This window comes from Mus caroli, unplaced genomic scaffold (assembly GCF_978045245.1).
Source record: "Mus caroli unplaced genomic scaffold, Mus_caroli_1 scaffold_3, whole genome shotgun sequence".
NCBI classification, from domain to species: domain Eukaryota; kingdom Metazoa; phylum Chordata; class Mammalia; order Rodentia; family Muridae; genus Mus; species Mus caroli.
In genome coordinates this window covers 96,338,813-96,356,476 of record NW_028227258.1, presented here as the reverse complement: position 1 = coordinate 96,356,476, position 17,664 = coordinate 96,338,813, and the positions used below count along the sequence as shown (strand labels likewise).

The 17,664-nt window shown below is 40.3% G+C and overlaps 1 protein-coding gene across 4 annotated transcripts in view; it reads right to left on the bottom strand.

The window, feature by feature from the left end:
* Positions 1-17,664, bottom strand: part of Veph1 (ventricular zone expressed PH domain containing 1) — a 255,558-nt gene that overhangs the window by 119,622 nt on the left and 118,272 nt on the right. For all 4 annotated transcript variants that reach the window (XM_021158191.3, XM_021158192.3, XM_029474775.2 and 1 more), the window contains exon 8: positions 374-583. In XM_021158191.3, coding sequence (XP_021013850.1) covers positions 374-583 — 210 coding nt within the window. The remainder of the gene's footprint in view (positions 1-373; positions 584-17,664) is intronic.

The following is a 17,664-nucleotide window of genomic DNA, read 5'->3' as shown; positions in this document are numbered from 1 at the left end:
GGCTTGTGACACCTTTGGGGATTGAATGTCAGATATCCTGCAAATCAGATATTTACATTATGATTATTATTAATCATAACTATTGTTATTATAACAATGACTAAGTAACATTATGTTTAAGGATCACCACAACATGGGAAACTGTATTAAAGAATCCCAGTTCCGGGAAGGTTGAGAATCACTAATCGAAGTAAATAGTAAGGCTATTTGAATAATGAGAACTGTATGTAATATTTAATTCATTAAAGAATAGAACTTTGGGTAGCTATGGGATTAAAAAACAATCCATGAAAGACCCCAAAGCACCATTACCACAGAAACAATAGCAAATAAAACTTCATGCTTCAAAATGATGACTGAACAAAAGTTATACCTGCTAAATCTCATGCTTTTTCTTTCTTCCTTAGAGATGTGGTCTAAGCTGTATCTCCAGCCAGAGCCTGGGGTATTGCTCTCAGCATTTATTTTGTCTTCAAAGGCTTGGATTTTAACTTGGAGTTTTTCATGGTCTTCACTTTCAGGCTCCATAGACTTGAGTTCTCTCAGTTTCTCAGGAATGCTAACTTCAGTGCTGGTTTTTCTCCTAAAAAGAACAGAGGTGAGGGCATGAGCTTCTTGTCATCCATACCCTTTGGAGCAGAGGGACTTTATTACACCACCCTTCATCTGGAAATGAAAGTGTGTTGGATAATTTTCTCATCTGTTGTATAGCAACCTTTATTGACTCTTGTGAACACAGGCCTTTGATAATGCTTCTCTACGACTTGTTGTGCCAGAGGGTTAGAAACACTGGTGATCTTGCCAACTCTGAATTAGAAGGGTTTTCTGGGGGCTTGGAGAATAAAAGGAGTTTGTATTCACATTTATCACAATCCTTAAAAAAAAAACCTCATTAAAAGTGAGGCAAAAATCATGCCATGCATCTTGTTGAAGCTTTACATGTGCTGATATATCTGCTGATAGAAGTTGTTGATGTTTTTTCCAAACTTGTGGCTCTGTTAACTTTAGGCCAGTCACTGTAAATCTTTCTCTTTCAGAGTGAAGAATATTTTATCAATTTTAAGATATGGGAGAAAGGAGGTTTTTTTTTTTTTAAATAAATTATATTAGTAGTTCTTTCTATATATATTTAAAATTTATTTGTATTTTTATTTATGTGTTTATGTGTATGTCATGTGTGTGTGTGTGTGTGTTTGTGTGTGTGTGTGTGTGTGTGTGTGTGTGTGTGTGTGGTGAATGTGGAGGCCAAAAGAGGGAGTAAGACTCCTCACAATTAAAGATGCAAGTGGCTCTGAGCTGCCCAACTTGAGTGCTGGAAATCAAACTCAGGTCTGTAGGAAAAGCAGCTCGGGCCATTAACCCCTGAACCATTTCTCTAGATATATTTTATAAGACTTTATGAAGCACTTTGGGGGTCATTAAACTGTCTCTTATAAGGCAGAAGTAAATAATGCGGTATGATTTGAGGCCCCCTGAGAACCAAGTGTTCCCTAGGCAGATAAGAACTGCAGATAAACCATAGGAAAAAAAACGCAACTCCTTGACTGACACTCACTGAACTGGACAAAGATGACAGGAGGCAGAATATATTTCTACCTCTTGTCTGTAGTCTAATATTAAACTGATCTATAGTACTTTAATTTTTGAAAACTATCTCCTTATTTTGTTTGTATGTGCTTGCACCTGAGTGTATGTATTTGTACCACAGCAGGAGCCCACAGCTGTCAGAAGAGGGCATTGGAGCCTCTGGAACTAAAGTTATAGTCATGGTGAGGCACTGTATAGGTGCTGGGACTGAACCTGGGTCCTCTGCAAGAACAGTAAGTTCTCTTAACTGCTGAGCCATCTTTCCAGCTTGAGTTACTTTAATTGTTGCTTAACAATCATTATTGATTAACACCTGCTACTATCAATTCATATACTCACCAGGGTAAAGTCTTCACACTTCTGACATATAATATGTATCATTTTCTCATATGCACCGGTTCTCCACCACTAACTGAGTGTCCTGCAGTTCTGTACAATTGCAGCACGAACTATCTGGATTTGGCATCAGTTTGCACAGATTTTCATGCTTTGATGATCAGTTTAAGTATGGGATCCCTGGCCAATAATCCTGTGATAACTTGGGACCAGAATCAGAGGATTCTCGCATATACACTTCTTCTCCAAGATTCAAGAATCCACCAAAGGAGACATTAGGCTCAGGAGACTCTAAAAAGCTTAAAACTTTTAGTTACGAGTTATCCTCAGATGCCGTCTGACTCCAAGAGGGTCCTGTATCTCTAGGTTAGGGTGGCCAGTAAAATACAAAACATCAGGTCAAATAAGAATTTCAGATAAGAGCACCGGGGTAGCTAGGGCACAGGGTCAGCTGACACCCGCCAGCTGCCCATGACACCCGCCACAGGATCTTGGGACTTCTGGTGGGTGGAACACAGCTTCTGCTCCAATCCAATTGTGCGCGGGACCTGAGACTGCATTAGTTAGGGAAGCAGAAAGCCGGCCTGAGTGGGGCCACAGGCCTCTTCCTGTCTGACCAGCACCGGGGTGGCTGGGGCGCAGGGTCGGCTGACACCCGTCAGCTACCCACGACACCCGCCACAGGAGCTTGAGACTTCTGGTGAGTGGAACACAGCGTCTGCTCCAATCTTTAAACAGTGACAACGATAACAACTAACCCCAGAGATTACCAGATGGCGAAAGGTAAACGTAATAATCTTACTAACAGAAACCAAGACCACTCACCATCATCAGAACCCAGCACTCCCACTTTGCCCAGTCCAGGGCACCCCAACACACCGGAGAAGCTAGACCCGGATCTAAAAGCATATCTCATGATGATGGTAGAGGACATCAAGAAGGACTTTAATAACACACTTAAAGAAATACAGGAGAACACTGCTAAACAGGTAGAAGACATTAAAGAGGAAGCACAAAAATCCCTTAAAGAATTGCAGGAGAACACTGCTAAACAGGTAGAAGACATTAAAGAGGAAGCACAAAAATCCCTTAAAGAATTGCAGAAAAAAACAGACCAAACAGGTGATGGAATTGAATAAAACCATCAAAGACCTAAAAAGGGAAGTAGAGACAATGAAGAAAACCCAAATGGAGGCAACGCTGGAGATAGGAAACCTAGGAAAGAAATCTGGAACCATAGATGCGAGCATCAGCCACAGAATACAAGAGATGGAAGAGAGAATCTCAGGTGCAGAAGACTCCATAGAGAATATCGGCACGACAATCAAAGAAAATACTAAATCCAAAAATATCCTAACTCAAAACATCCAGGAAATCCAGGACAAAATGAGAAGACCAAACCTATGGATAATAGGAGTAGATGAGAATGAAGATTTTCAACTCAAAGGACCAGCAAATATCTTCAACAAAATTATAGAAGAAAACTTCCCAAACCTAAAGAAATAGATGCCCATGAACATACAAGAAGCTTACAGAACTCCAAATAGACTGGACCAGAAAAGAAATTCCTTCCGACACATAATAATCAGAACAACAAATGCACTAAATAAAGATAGAATACTAAAAGCAGTAAGGGAAAAAGGCCAAGTAACATATAAAGGCAAGCCTATCAGAATTACACCAGATTTTTCACCAGAGACTATGAAAGCCAGAAGATCCTGGACAGATGTTATACAGAAACTAAGAGAACACAAATTCCAGCCCAGGCTACTATAACCAGCCAAACTCTCAATTAACATAGATGGAGAAACCAAAGTATTCCACGACAAAACCAAATTCACACATTATCTCTCCACGAATCCAGCCCTTCAAAGGATAATAACAGAAAAAAAAAAAAAAAACAATACAAGGACGGAAACCACGTCCTAGAAAAAGCAAGAAGGTAATCCCTCAATAAACCTAAAAGAAGACAGCCACAAGAACAGAACACCAACTCTAACAACAAAAATAAAAGGAAGCAACAATTACTTCTCCCTAATATCTCTTAATATCAATGGACTCAACTCCCCAATAAAAAGACATAGACTAACAGACTGGCTACAGAAACAGGACCCAACATTTTGCTGCTTACAGGAAACTCATCTCAGAGAAAAAGATATACACTACCTCAGAATGAAAGTCTGGAAAACAATTTTCCAAGCAAATGGTAGGAAGAACAAGCTGGAGTAGCCATTCTAATATCTGATAAGATTGACTTCCAACCCAAAGTCATCAAAAAAGAAAAGGAAGGGCACTTCATTCTCATCAAAGGTAAAATCCTCCCAGAGGAACTATCAATTCTGAATATCTATGCTCCAAATACAGGGGCAGCCACATTCATTAAAGAAACTTTAGTAAATCTCAAAGCACACATTGCACCTCACACAATAATAGTCTGAGACTTCAACACACCACTTTCACTAATGGACAGATCATGGAAGCAGAAACTAAACAGGGACACAGTGAAACTAACAGAGGTTATGAAACAAATGGATCTGACAGATATCTACAGAACATTTTATCCTAAAACAAAAGGATATACCTTCTTCTCAGCACCTCATGGTACCTTCTCAAAATTGACCACATAATTGGTCACAAAACAACCCTCAACATATACAAAAATATTGAAATTGTCCCATGCATCCTATCAGATCACCATGGACTAAGACTGATCTTCAATAACAAAATAAATAATAGAAAGCCAACACACACGCGGAAACTAAACAACACTCTTCTCAATGATACCTTGGTCAAGGAAGGAATAAAGAAAGATATTAAGGACTTTCTGGAGTTTAATGAAAATGAAGCCACAACATACCCAAACTTATGGGACACATTGAAAGCATTTCTAAGAGGAAAACTCATAGCTCTGAGTGCCTCCAAAAAGAAAGTAGAGAGAGCACACATTAGCAGCTTGACAACACACCTAAAAGCTCTAGAATGAAAGGAAGCAAATTCACCCAAGAGGAGTAGATGGCAAGAAATAATCAAACTCAGGGGTGAAATCAACCAAGTGGAAACAAGAAGAACAATTCAAAGAATCAACCAATCGAGGAGCTGGTTCTTTGAGAAAAATCAACAAGATAGATAAACCCTTAGCCAGACTCACTAGAGGGCACAGGGAAAGTACTCTAATTAACAAAATCAGAAATGAAAAGGGAGACATAACAACAGACCCTGAAGACATCCAAAACACCATCAGTTCCTTCTACAAAAGGCTATACTCAACAAAACTGGAGAACCTGGATGAAATGGACAAGTTTCTAGACAGATACCAGGTACCAAAGTTAAATCAAGATCAGGTTAATGATCTAAACAGTCCCATATCCCCTAAAGAAATAGAAGCAGACATTAATAGTCTCCCAACCAAAAAAAGCCCAGGACCAGATGGGTTTAGTGCAGAGTTCTATCAAACCTTCAAAGAAGATCTAATCCCAGTTCTTCACAAACTATTCCACAAAATAGAAACAGAAGGTACTCTACCCAACTCATTCTATGAAGCCACAATTACTCTGATACCTAAACCGCAAAAAGACCCAACAAAGATAGAGAACTTCTGACCAATTTCCCTTATGAATATTGATGCAAAAATCCTCAATAAAGTTCTCGCTAACTGAATTCAAGAACACATCAAAACAATCATCCATCCTGACCAAGTAGGTTTCATCCCAGGGATGCAAGGATGGTTCAATATACGAAAATCCATCAATGTAATCCATTATATAAACAAACTCAAAGACAAAAACCACATGATCATCTCGTTAGATGCTGAAAAAGCATTTGACAAAATCCAACACCCATTCATGATAAAAGTCTTGGATATATCAGGAATTCAAGGCCCATACCTAACCATGATAAAAGCAATCTACAGCAAACCAGTAGCCAACATCAAAGTAAATGGTGAGAAGCTGGAAGTAATCCCACTAAAATCAGGGACTAGACAAGGCTGTCCACTCTCTCCCTACCTATTCAACATTGTACTTGAAGTCCTAGCCAGAGCAATTAGACAACAAAAGGAGATCAAGGGGATACAAATCGGAAAAGAAGAAGTCAAAATATCGCTTTTTGCAGATGATATGATAGTATACATAAGTGACCCTAAATATTCCACCAGAGAACTCCTAATCCTGATAAATAGCTTCGGTGAAGTAGCTGGATATAAAATTAACTCAAGCAAGTCAATAGCCTTTCTGTACACAAAGGATAAACAGGCAGAGAAGGAAATTAGGGAAACAACACCCTTCTCAATAGTCACAAACAATATAAAATACCTTGGCGTGACTCTAACTAAGGAAGTGAAAGATCTGTATGACAAGAACTTCAAGTCCATGAAGAAAGAAATTAAAGAAGATCTCAGAAGATGGAAAGACCTCCCATGCTCATGGATTGGCAGGATCAACATTGTAAAAATGGCTATCTTACCAAAAGCAATCTACAGATTCAATGCAATCCCCATCAAAATTCCAACTCAATTCTTCAACGAATTAGAAAGGGCAATCTGCAAATTCATCTGGAACAACAAAAAACCTAGGATAGCAAAAACTCTTCTCAAGGATAAAAGAACCTCTGGTGGAATCACCATGCCTGACCTAAAGCTGTACTACAGAGCAATTGTGATAAAACCTGTATGGTAAAGGTATAACGACAGAAAGTAGACCAATGGAACAGAATTGAAGACCCTGAGATCAACCCACATACCTATGATCACCTGATCTTTGACAAGGGAGCAAAAAGCATCCAGTGGAAAAAAAAACAGCATTTTCAACAAATGGTGCTGGCACAACTGGCGGATATCATGTAGAAGAATGCGAATTGATCCATTCCTATCTCCTTGTACTAAGGTCAAATCTAAGTGGATTAAGGAACTCCACATAAAACCAGACACACTGAAACTTATAGAGGAGAAAGTAGGGAAAAGCCTCGAAGATATGGGTACAAGGGAAAAATTCCTGAATAGAACAGCAAAGGTTTGTGCTGTAAGAACGAGAATCGATAAATGGGACCTCATAAAGTTGCAAAGCTTCTGCAAGGCAAAAGACACCGTCAATAAGACAAAAAGACCACCAACAGATTGGGAAAGGATCTTTACCTATCCTAAATCAGATAAGGGACTAATATCCAATATATATAAAGAACTCAAGAAGGTGGACTCCAGGAAATCAAATAACCCCGTTAAAAAATGGGGCTCAGAACTGAACAAAGAATTCTCACCTGAGGAATACCGAATGGCAGAGAAGCACCTGAAAAAATGTTCAACATCCTTAATCATATGGGAAATGCAAATCAAAACAACCCTGAGATTCCACCTCACACCAGTCAGAATGGCTAAGATCAAAAATTCAGGTGACAGCAGATGCTGGCGAGGATGTGGAGAATGAGGAACACTCCTCCATTGTTAGTGGGATTGCAAGCTGGTACAACCACTCTGGAAATCAGTTTGGTAGTTCCTCAGAAAATTGGACATAATACTACCAGAGGATCCAGCAATACCTCTCCTGGGCATATATCCAGAAGATGTTCCAACCGGTAAGAAGGACACATGCTCCACTATGTTCATAGCAGCCTTATTTATAATAGCCAGAAGCTGGAAAGAACCCAGATGCCCCTCAACAGAGGAATGGATACAGAAAATGTAGTACATTTACACAATGGAGTACTACTCAGCTATTAAAAAGAATGAATTTATGAAATTCCTAGGCAAATGGATGGATCTGGAGGGCATCATCCTGAGTGAAGTAACATATTCACAAAGGAACTCACACAATATGTACTCAATGATAAGTGGATAGTAGCCCAAAAACTTAGGATACCCAAGATATAAGATACAATTTGTTAAACGCATGAAACTCAAGAAGAACGAAGACCAAAGTGTGGACACTGTGCCCCTTCTTGGAATTGGGAACAAAACACCCATGGAAAGAGTTACAGAGATAAAGTTTGGAGCTGTGAAGAAAGGATGGACCATCTAAAGACTGCCATATCTAAGGACCCATCCCATAATCAGCTTCCAAACAGTGATACCATTGCATACACTAGCAAGATTTTGCTGAAAGGACCCAGATATAGCTGTCTCTTGTGAGACAATGCCGGGGCCTAGCAAACACAGATTGGATGCTCACAGTCAGCTATTGGATGGATCACAGGGCCCCCAATGGAGGAGCTAGAGAATGTACCCAAGGAGCTAAAGGGAACTGCAACCCCATAGGTGGAACATTATTATGAACTAACCAGTACCCCAGAGCTCTTGACTCTAGTTGCATTTGTATCAAAAGATGGCCTAGTAGGCCATCACTGGAAAGAGAGGCCCATTGGACTGGCCAACTTTATATGCCCCAGTACAGGGGAATGTCAGGGCCAAGGGGTGGGTGTGGGTGGGTGGGGGACTGGGGGGGGGGAGTTTATTGGGGACTTTTTGGATAGCATTGGTAATGTAATTGTGGAAAATACCTAATTAAAAAAATCAAAAAAAAAAAAAAAGGAATGAATTTATGAAATTCCTAGGCAAATGGATGGATCTAGAGGGCATCATCCTGAGTGAGGTAACATATTCACAAAGGAACTCACACAATATGTACTCAATGATAAGTGGATAGTAGCCCAAAAACTTAGGATACCCAAGATATAAGATACAATTTGTTAAACGCATGAAACTCAAGAAGAACGAAGACCAAAGTGTGGACACTGTGCCCCTTCTTGGAATTGGGAACAAAACACCCATGGAAAGAGTTACAGAGCATTAGTTAGGGAAGCAGTAAACCGGCCTGTGTAGGGCCACAGGCCTCTTCCAGCTGGATCAGCACAAGGAGTAGCTAGAGCGCAGGGTCGGCTGACACCCGCCAGCTACCCATGACCCCCACAACAGGATTTTGAGACTGCTGGTGAGTGGAACACAGCTTCTGCTCCAGTCCAATCACGCGGGACCTGAGACTGCTTTGGTTGGGGAGGCAGAAATCCGGCCTGAGTAGGGCCACAAGCCTCTTCCAGTCAGAAAAGCACCGGGGTAACTAGGGCACAGGGTCGGCTGACACTCGCCAGCTACCCACAACACCCGCCACAGGATCTTAAGACTTCTGGTGAGTGGAACACAGCTTCTGCTCCAATCCAATTGCGCGAGGGACCTGAGACTGCATTAGTTAGGGAAGCAGAAAACCGGCCTGAGTAGGACCACAGGCCTCTTCCGGCATACCACCAGCTACCCACGACCCCCGCCACAGGATTTTGAGACTGCTGGTGAGTGGAACACAGCTTCTGCTCCAATCTTTAAACAGTGACAACGACAACAACTAACCCCAGAGATTACCAGATGGCGAAAGGTAAACGTAATAATCTTACTAACAGAAACCAAGACCACTCACCATCATCAGAACCCAGCACTCCCACTTCACCCAGTCCAGGGCACCCCAACACACCGAAAAAGCTAGACACGGATCTAAAAGCATACCTCATGATGATGGTAGAGGACATCAAGAAGGACGTTAATAACACACTTAAAGAAATACAAAGGAACACTGGTAAACAGGTAGAAGACAGTAAAGAGGAAGCACAAAAATCCCTTAAAGAATTGCAGGAGAGTCCAATGGGCCTCTCTTTCCAGTGATGGCCGACTAGGCCATCTTTTGATACATATGCAGCTAGAGTCAAGAGCTCCAGGGTACTGGTTAGTTCATCTTGTTGTTCCAACTATAGGGTTGCAGATCCCTTTAGCTCTTTGGGTACTTTCTCTAGCTTCTCCATTGGGAGCCCTGTGATACATCCAATAGCTGACTGTGAGCATCCACTCCTGTGTTTGCTAGGCCCCGGCATAGTCTCACAAGAGACAGCTATCTTTGGGTCCTTTCAGCAAAATCTTGCTAGTGTATGCAATGGTGTCAGCGTTTAGAAGCTGATTATGGGATGGATCCCTGGATATGGCAGTCTCTAGATGGTCCATCCTTTCATCACAGCTCCGAACTTTGTCTCTGTAACTCCTTCCCTGGGTGTTTTGTTCCCTATTCTAAGAAGGGGCACAGTGTCCACATTTTGGTCTTCATTCTTCTTGAGTTTCATGGGTTTAGCAAATTGGAATGCCAGGGCCAAAAGAATGGGAATGGGAGGGTAGGGAAGTGGGGGGCGGTATGGGGGACTTTTGGGATAGCATTGGAAATGTAATTGAGGAAAATATGTAATAAAAAAAAAAGAAAAAAAAAGAAAAAAAAAAGAATTGCAGGAGAACACTGCTAAAGAGTTACAAATCCTTAAAGAAAAACAGGATAACACAATCAAACAGGTAGAAGTCCTTAAAGAAAAACAGGAAAACACATCCAAAGAGATGATGGAAATGAACAAAACCATACTAGACCTAAAAAGGGAAGTAGACACAATAAAGAAAACCCCAAATGAGGCAACACTGGAGATAGAAACCCTAGGAAAGAAATCTGGAACCATAAATACGAGCATCAGCAACAGAATACAAGAGATGGAAGAGAGAATCTCAGGTGCAGAAGATTCCATAGAGAACATCGGCACAACAATCAAGGAAAATGTAAAATGCAAAAAGATCCTAACTCAAAACATCCAAGAAATACAGGACACAATGAGAAGACCAAACCTACGGATAATAGGAGTGGATGAGAATGAAGATTTTCAACTCAAAGGACCAGCAAACATCTTCAACAAAATTATAGAAGAAAACTTCCCAAATCTAAAGAAAGAGATGCCCATGAACATACAAGAAGCCTACAGAACTCCAAATAGACTGGACCAGAAAAGAAACACCTTCTGACACATAATAATCAGAACAACAAATGCTCTAAATAAAGATAGAATACTAAAAGCAGTAAGAGAAAAAGGCCAAGTAACATATAAAGGCAAGACTATCAGAATTACACCAGATTTCTCACCAGAGACTATGAAAGCCAGAAGATCCTGGACAGATGTTATACAGACACTAAAAGAACACAAACTCCAGCCCAGGCTACTATACCCAGCCAAACTCTCAACATAGATGGAGAAACCAAAGTATTCCACGACAAAACCAAATTCACACATTATCTCTCCACGAATCCAGCCCTTCAAAGGATAATAACAGAAAAACACCAATACAAGGACAGGAACCACGCCCTAGAAACAACAAGAAGGTAATCCCTCAACAAACCTAACAGAAGACAGCCACAAGAACAGAATGCCAACTTTAACAACAAAAATAACAGGAAACAACAATTACTTTTCCTTAATATCTCTTAATATCAATGGACTCAACTCCCCGATAAAAAGACATAGACTAACAAACTGGCTACACAAACAAGACCCAACATTTTGCTGCTTACAGGAAACTCATCTCAGAGAAAAAGATAGACACTACCTCAGAATGAAAGGCTGGAAAACAATTTTCCAAGCAAATGGTATGAAGAAACAAGCTGGAGTAGCCATTCTAATATCTGATAAGATTGACTTCCAACCCAAAGTCATTAAAAAAGACAGGGAGGGACACTTCATACTCATCAAAGGTAAAATCCTCCAAGAGGAACTATCAATCCTGAATATCTATGCTCCAAATACAAAGGCATCCACATTCATTAAAGAAACTTTAGTAAATCTCAAAGCACACATTGCACCTCATACAATAATAGTGGGAGACTTCAACACACCACGTTCACCAATGGACAGATCATGGAAACAGAAACTAAACAGGGACACAGTGAAACTAACAGAAGTTATGAATCAAATGGATCTGGCAGATATCTACAGAACATTCTATCCTAAAACAAAAGGATATACCTTCTTCTCAGTACCTCATGGTACCTTCTCCAAAATTGACCACATAATTGGTCACAAAACAGGCCTCAACAGATACAAAAATATTGAAATTGTCCCATGCATCCTATCAGATCACCATGGACTAAGGCTGATCTTCAATAACAAAATAAATAATAGAAAGCCAACCTTCAGGTGGAAACTGAACAACACTCTTCTCAATGATACCTTGGTCAAGGAAGAAATAAAGAAAGAAATTAAGGACTTTTTAGAGTTCAATGAAAATGAAGCCACAACATAGCCAAACTTATGGGGCGCAATGAAAGCATTTCTAAGAGGAAATCTCATAGCTCTGAGTGCCTCCAAAAGGAAACTAGAGAGAGCACACATTAGCAGCTTGACAACATACCTAAAAGCACTAGAACAAAAGGAAGGAAATTCACCCAAGAGGAGTAGACGGCAGGAAATAATCAAACTCAGGGGCAAAATCAACCAACTGGAAAAAAGAAGAACTATTCAAAGAATCAACCAAACAAGGAGCTGGTTATTTGAGAAAATCAACAAGATAGATAAACCCTTAGCCAGACTCACTAGAGGGCACAGGGAAAGCATCCTAATTAACAAAATCAGAAATGAAAAAGGAGACATAACAACAGATCCTGAAGACATCCAAAACACCATCAGATCCTTCTACCAAAGGCTATACTCAACAAAACTGGAGAACCTGGATGAAATGGACAAGTTCCTAGACAGATACCAGGTACCAAAGTTGAATCAAGATCAGGTTAATGATCTAAACAGCCCTATATCCCCCAAAGAAATAGAAGCAGTCATTAATAGTCTCCCAACTAAAAAAAGCCCAGGAACAGATGGGTTTAGTGCAGAGTTCTATCAGACCTTCAAAGAAGATCTAATCCCAGTTCTTCACAAACTATTCCACAAAATAGAAACAGAAGGTACTCTACCCAACTCATTCTATGAAGCCACAATTACTCTGATACCTAAACCGCAAAAAGACCCAACAAAGATAGAAAACTTCAGACCAATATCCCTTATGAATATTGATGCAAAAATCCTCAATAAAGTTCTTGCTAACCGAATCCAAGAACACATCAAAACAATCATCCATCCTGACCAAGTAGGTTTCATCCCAGGGATGCAGGGATGGTTCAATATACGGAAATCCATCAACGTAATCCAGTATATAAACAAACTCAAAGACAAAAACCACATGGTCATCTCGTTAGATGCTGAAAAAGCATTTGACAAGATCCAACACCCATTCATGATAAAAGTCTTGGAAAGATCAGGAATTCAAGGCCCATACCTAAACATGATAAAAGCAATCTACAGCAAACCAGTAGCCAACATCAAAGTAAATGGTGAGAAGCTTGAAGCAATCCCTCTAAAATCAGGGACTAGACAAGGCTGTCCACTTTCTCCATACCTATTCAACATTGTACTTGAAGTCCTAGCCAGAGCAATTCGCCAACAAAAGGAGATCAAAGGGATACAAATTGGAAAAGATGAAGTCAAAATATCACTTTTTGGAGATGATATGATAGTATATATAAGTGACCCTAAAAATTCCACCAGAGAACTCCTAAGCCTGATAAACAGCTTCGGTGAAGTAGCTGGATATAAAATTAACTCAAACAAATCAATGGCCTTTCTCTACACAAAGAATAAACAGGCTGAGAAAGAAATTAGGGAAACAACACCCTTCTCAATAGTCACAAATAATATAAAATATCTTGGCGTGACTCTAACTAAGGAAGTGAAAAATCTGTATAATAAAAACTTCAAGTCTCTGAAGAAAGAAATTATAGAAGATCTCAGAAGATGGAAAGATCTCCCATGCTCATGGATTGGCAGGATCAACATTGTAAAAATGGCTATCTTGCCAAAAGCAATCTACAGATTCAATGCAATCCCCATCAAAATTCCAAATCAATTCTTCAACGAATTAGAAAGTGCAATCTGCAAATTCATCTGGAATAACAAAAAACCTAGGATAGCAAAAACTCTTCTCAAGGATAAAAGAACCTCTGGTGGAATCACCATGCCAGACCTAAAGCTCTACTACAGAGCAATTGTGATAAAATCTGCATGGTACTGGTATAGTGACAGAGAAATAGACCAATGGAATAGAATTGAAGACCCAGAAATGAACCCACACACCTACGGTCACTTGATCTTCGACAAGGGAGCTAAAAACATCCAGTGGAAGAAAGACAGCATTTTCAACAAATGGTGCTGGCACAACTGGTTGTTAACATGTAGAAGAATGAGAATCGATCCATTCCTATCTCCTTGTACTAAGGTCAAGTCTAAGTGGATCAAGAAACTTCACATAAAACCAGAGACACTGAAACTTATAGAGGAGAAAGTGGGGAAAAGCCTTGAAGATATGGGTACAGGGGAAAAATTCCTGAATAGAACAGTAATGGCTTGTGCTGTAAGATGGAGAATTGACAAGTGGGACCTCATGAAACTGCAAAGCTTCTGCAAGGCAAAAGACACCATTAATAAGACAAAAAAACCACCAACAGATTGGGAAAGGATCTTCACCTATCCTAAATCAGATAAGGGACTAATATCCAATATATATAAAGAACTCAAGAAGGTGGACTCCAGAAAGTCAAATAACCCCATTTAAAATGGGGCTCAGAACTGAACAAAGAATTCTCACCTGAGGAATACCGAATGGCAGAGAAGCACCTGAAAAAATGTTCAACATCCTTAATCATCAGGGAAATGCAAATCAAAACAACCCTGAGATTCCACCTCACACCAGTCAGAATGGCTAAGATCAAAAATTCAGGTGACAGCAGATGCTGGCGAGGATGTGGAGAAAGAGGAACACTCCTCCATTGTTGGTGGGATTGCAAGCTTGTATAACCACTCTGGAAATCAGTCTGGCGGTTCCTCAGAAAATTAAACATAGTACTACCTGAGGATCCAGCAATACCTCTCCTGGGCATATATCCAGAAGATATCCCAACCGGTAAAAAGGACACATGCTCCACTATGTTCATAGCAGCCCTATTTATAATAGCCAGAAGCTGGAAAGAACCCAGATGTCCCTCAACAGAGGAATGGATACAGAAATTATAGTACATTTACACAATGGAGTACTACTCAGCTATTAAAAAGAATGAATTTATGAAATTCCTAGCCAAATGGATGGACCTGGAGGGCATCATCTTGAGTGAAGTAACACAATCACAAAAGAACTCACACTATATGTATTCACTGATAAGTGGATATTAGCCCAAAACTTAGGATACCCAAGATATAAGATACAATTTGCTAAACGCATGAAACTCAAGTAGAATGAAGAACAAAGTGTGGACACTGTGCCCCTTCTTAGAATTGGGAACAAAACACCCAGGGAAGGAGTTACAGAGACAAAGTTCGTAGCTGTGATGAAAGGATGGACCATTTAGAGACTGCCGTATCCAGGGATCCATCCCATAATCAGCTTCTAAATGCTGACACCATTGCATACACTAGCAAGATTTTGCTGAAAGGACCCAAATATAGCTGTCTCTTGTGAGACGATGCCGGGGCCTAGCAAACACAGGAGTGGATGTTCACAGTCAGCTATTGGATGTATCACAGGGCTCCCAAGGGAGAACCTAGAGAAAGTACCCAAGGAGCTAAAGGGATCTGCAACCCTATTGTTGGAACAACATGATGTACTAACCAGAACCCCGGAGCTCTTGTCTCTAGCTGCATATGTATCGAAAGATGGCCTAGTCGGCCATCACTGGAAAGAGAGGCCCATTGGACTTGCAAACTTTATATGCCCCAATATAGGGGAATGCCAGGGCCAAAAGAATGGGAATGGGTGGGTAGGGAAGTGGGGGGCGCTATGGGGGACTTTTGGGATAGCATTGGAAATGTAATTGAGGAAAATATGTAATAAAAATATTAAAAATTAAAAAAAAACAGGCTGAGAAAGAAATTAGGGAAACAACACCCTTCTCAATAGTCACAAATAATATAAAATATCTTGGCGTGACTCTAACTAAGGAAGTGAAAGATCTGTATAATAAAAACTTCAAGTCTCTGAAGAAAGAAATTATAGAAGATCTCAGAAGATGGAAATATCTCCCATGCTCATGGATTGGCAGGATCAACATTGTAAAAATGGCTATCCTACCAAAAGCAATCTACAGATTCAATGCAATCCCCATCAAAATTCCAAATCAATTCTTCAACGAATTAGAAAGTGCAATCTGCAAATTCATCTGGAATAACAAAAAACCTAGGATAGCAAAAACTCTTCTCAAGGATAAAAGAACTTCTGTTGGAATCACCATGCCGGACCTAAAGCTCTACTACAGAGCAATTGTGATAAAAACTGCATGGTACTGGTATAGTGACAGAGAAATAGACCAATGGAATAGAATTGAAGACCCAGAAATGAACCCACACACCTATAGTCACTTGATCTTCGACAAGGGAGCTAAAAACATCCAGTGGAAGAAAGACAGCATTTTCAACAAATGGTGCTGGCACAACTGGTTGTTAACATGTAGAAGAATGAGAATCGATCCATTCCTATCTCCTTGTACTAAGGTCAAGTCTAAGTGGATCAAGGAACTTCACATAAAACCAGAGACACTGAAACTTATAGAGGAGACAGTGGGGAAAAGCCTTGAAGATATGGGCACAGGGGAAAAATTCCTGAATAGAACAGCAATGGCTTGTGCTGTAAGATGGAGAATTGACAAGTGGGACCTCATGAAACTGCAAAGCTTCTGCAAGGCAAAAGACACTATTAATAAGACAAAAAAACCACCAACAGATTGGGAAAGGATCTTCACCTATCCTAAATCAGATAAGGGACTAATATCCAATATATATAAAGAACTCAAGAAGGTGGACTCCAGAAAGTCAAATAACCCCATTAAAAAATGGGGCTCAGAACTGAACAAAGAATTCTCACCTGAGGAATACTGAATGGCAGAGAAGCACCTGAAAAAATGTTCAACATCCTTAATCATCAGGGAAATACAAATCAAAACAACCCTGAGATTCCACCTCACACCAGTCAGAATGGCTAAGATCAAAAATTCAGGTGACAGCAGATGCTGGCGAGGATGTGGAGAAAGAGGAACACTCCTCCATTGTTGGTGGGATTGCAAGCTTGTATAACCACTCTGGAAATCAGTCTGGCGGTTCCTCAGAAAATTGGACATAGTACTACCGGAGGATCCAGCAATACCTCTCCTGGGCATATATCCAGAAGATGTCCCAACCGGTAAAAAGGACACATGCTCCACTATGTTCATAGCAGCCCTATTTATAATAGCCAGAAGCTGGAAAGAACCCAGATGTCCCTCAACAGAGGAATGGATACAGAAATTATAGTACATTTACACAATGGAGTACTACTCAGCTATTAAAAAGAATGAATTTATGAAATTCCTAGCCAAATGGATGGACCTGGAGGGCATCATCTTGAGTGAAGTAACACAATCACAAAAGAACTCACACTATATGTATTCACTGATAAGTGGATATTAGCCCAAAACTTAGGATACCCAAGATATAAGATACAATTTGCTAAACGCATGAAACTCAAGTAGAATGAAGAACAAAGTGTGGACACTGTGCCCCTTCTTAGAATTGGGAACAAAACACCCAGGGAAGGAGTTACAGAGACAAAGTTCGTAGCTGTGATGAAAGGATGGACCATTTAGAGACTGCCGTATCCAGGGATCCATCCCATAATCAGCTTCTAAATGCTGACACCATTGCATACACTAGCAAGATTTTGCTGAAAGGACCCAAATATAGCTGTCTCTTGTGAGACGATGCCGGGGCCTAGCAAACACAGGAGTGGATGTTCACAGTCAGCTATTGGATGTATCACAGGGCTCCCAAGGGAGAACCTAGAGAAAGTACCCAAGGAGCTAAAGGTATCTGCAACCCTATTGTTGGAACGACATGATGTAC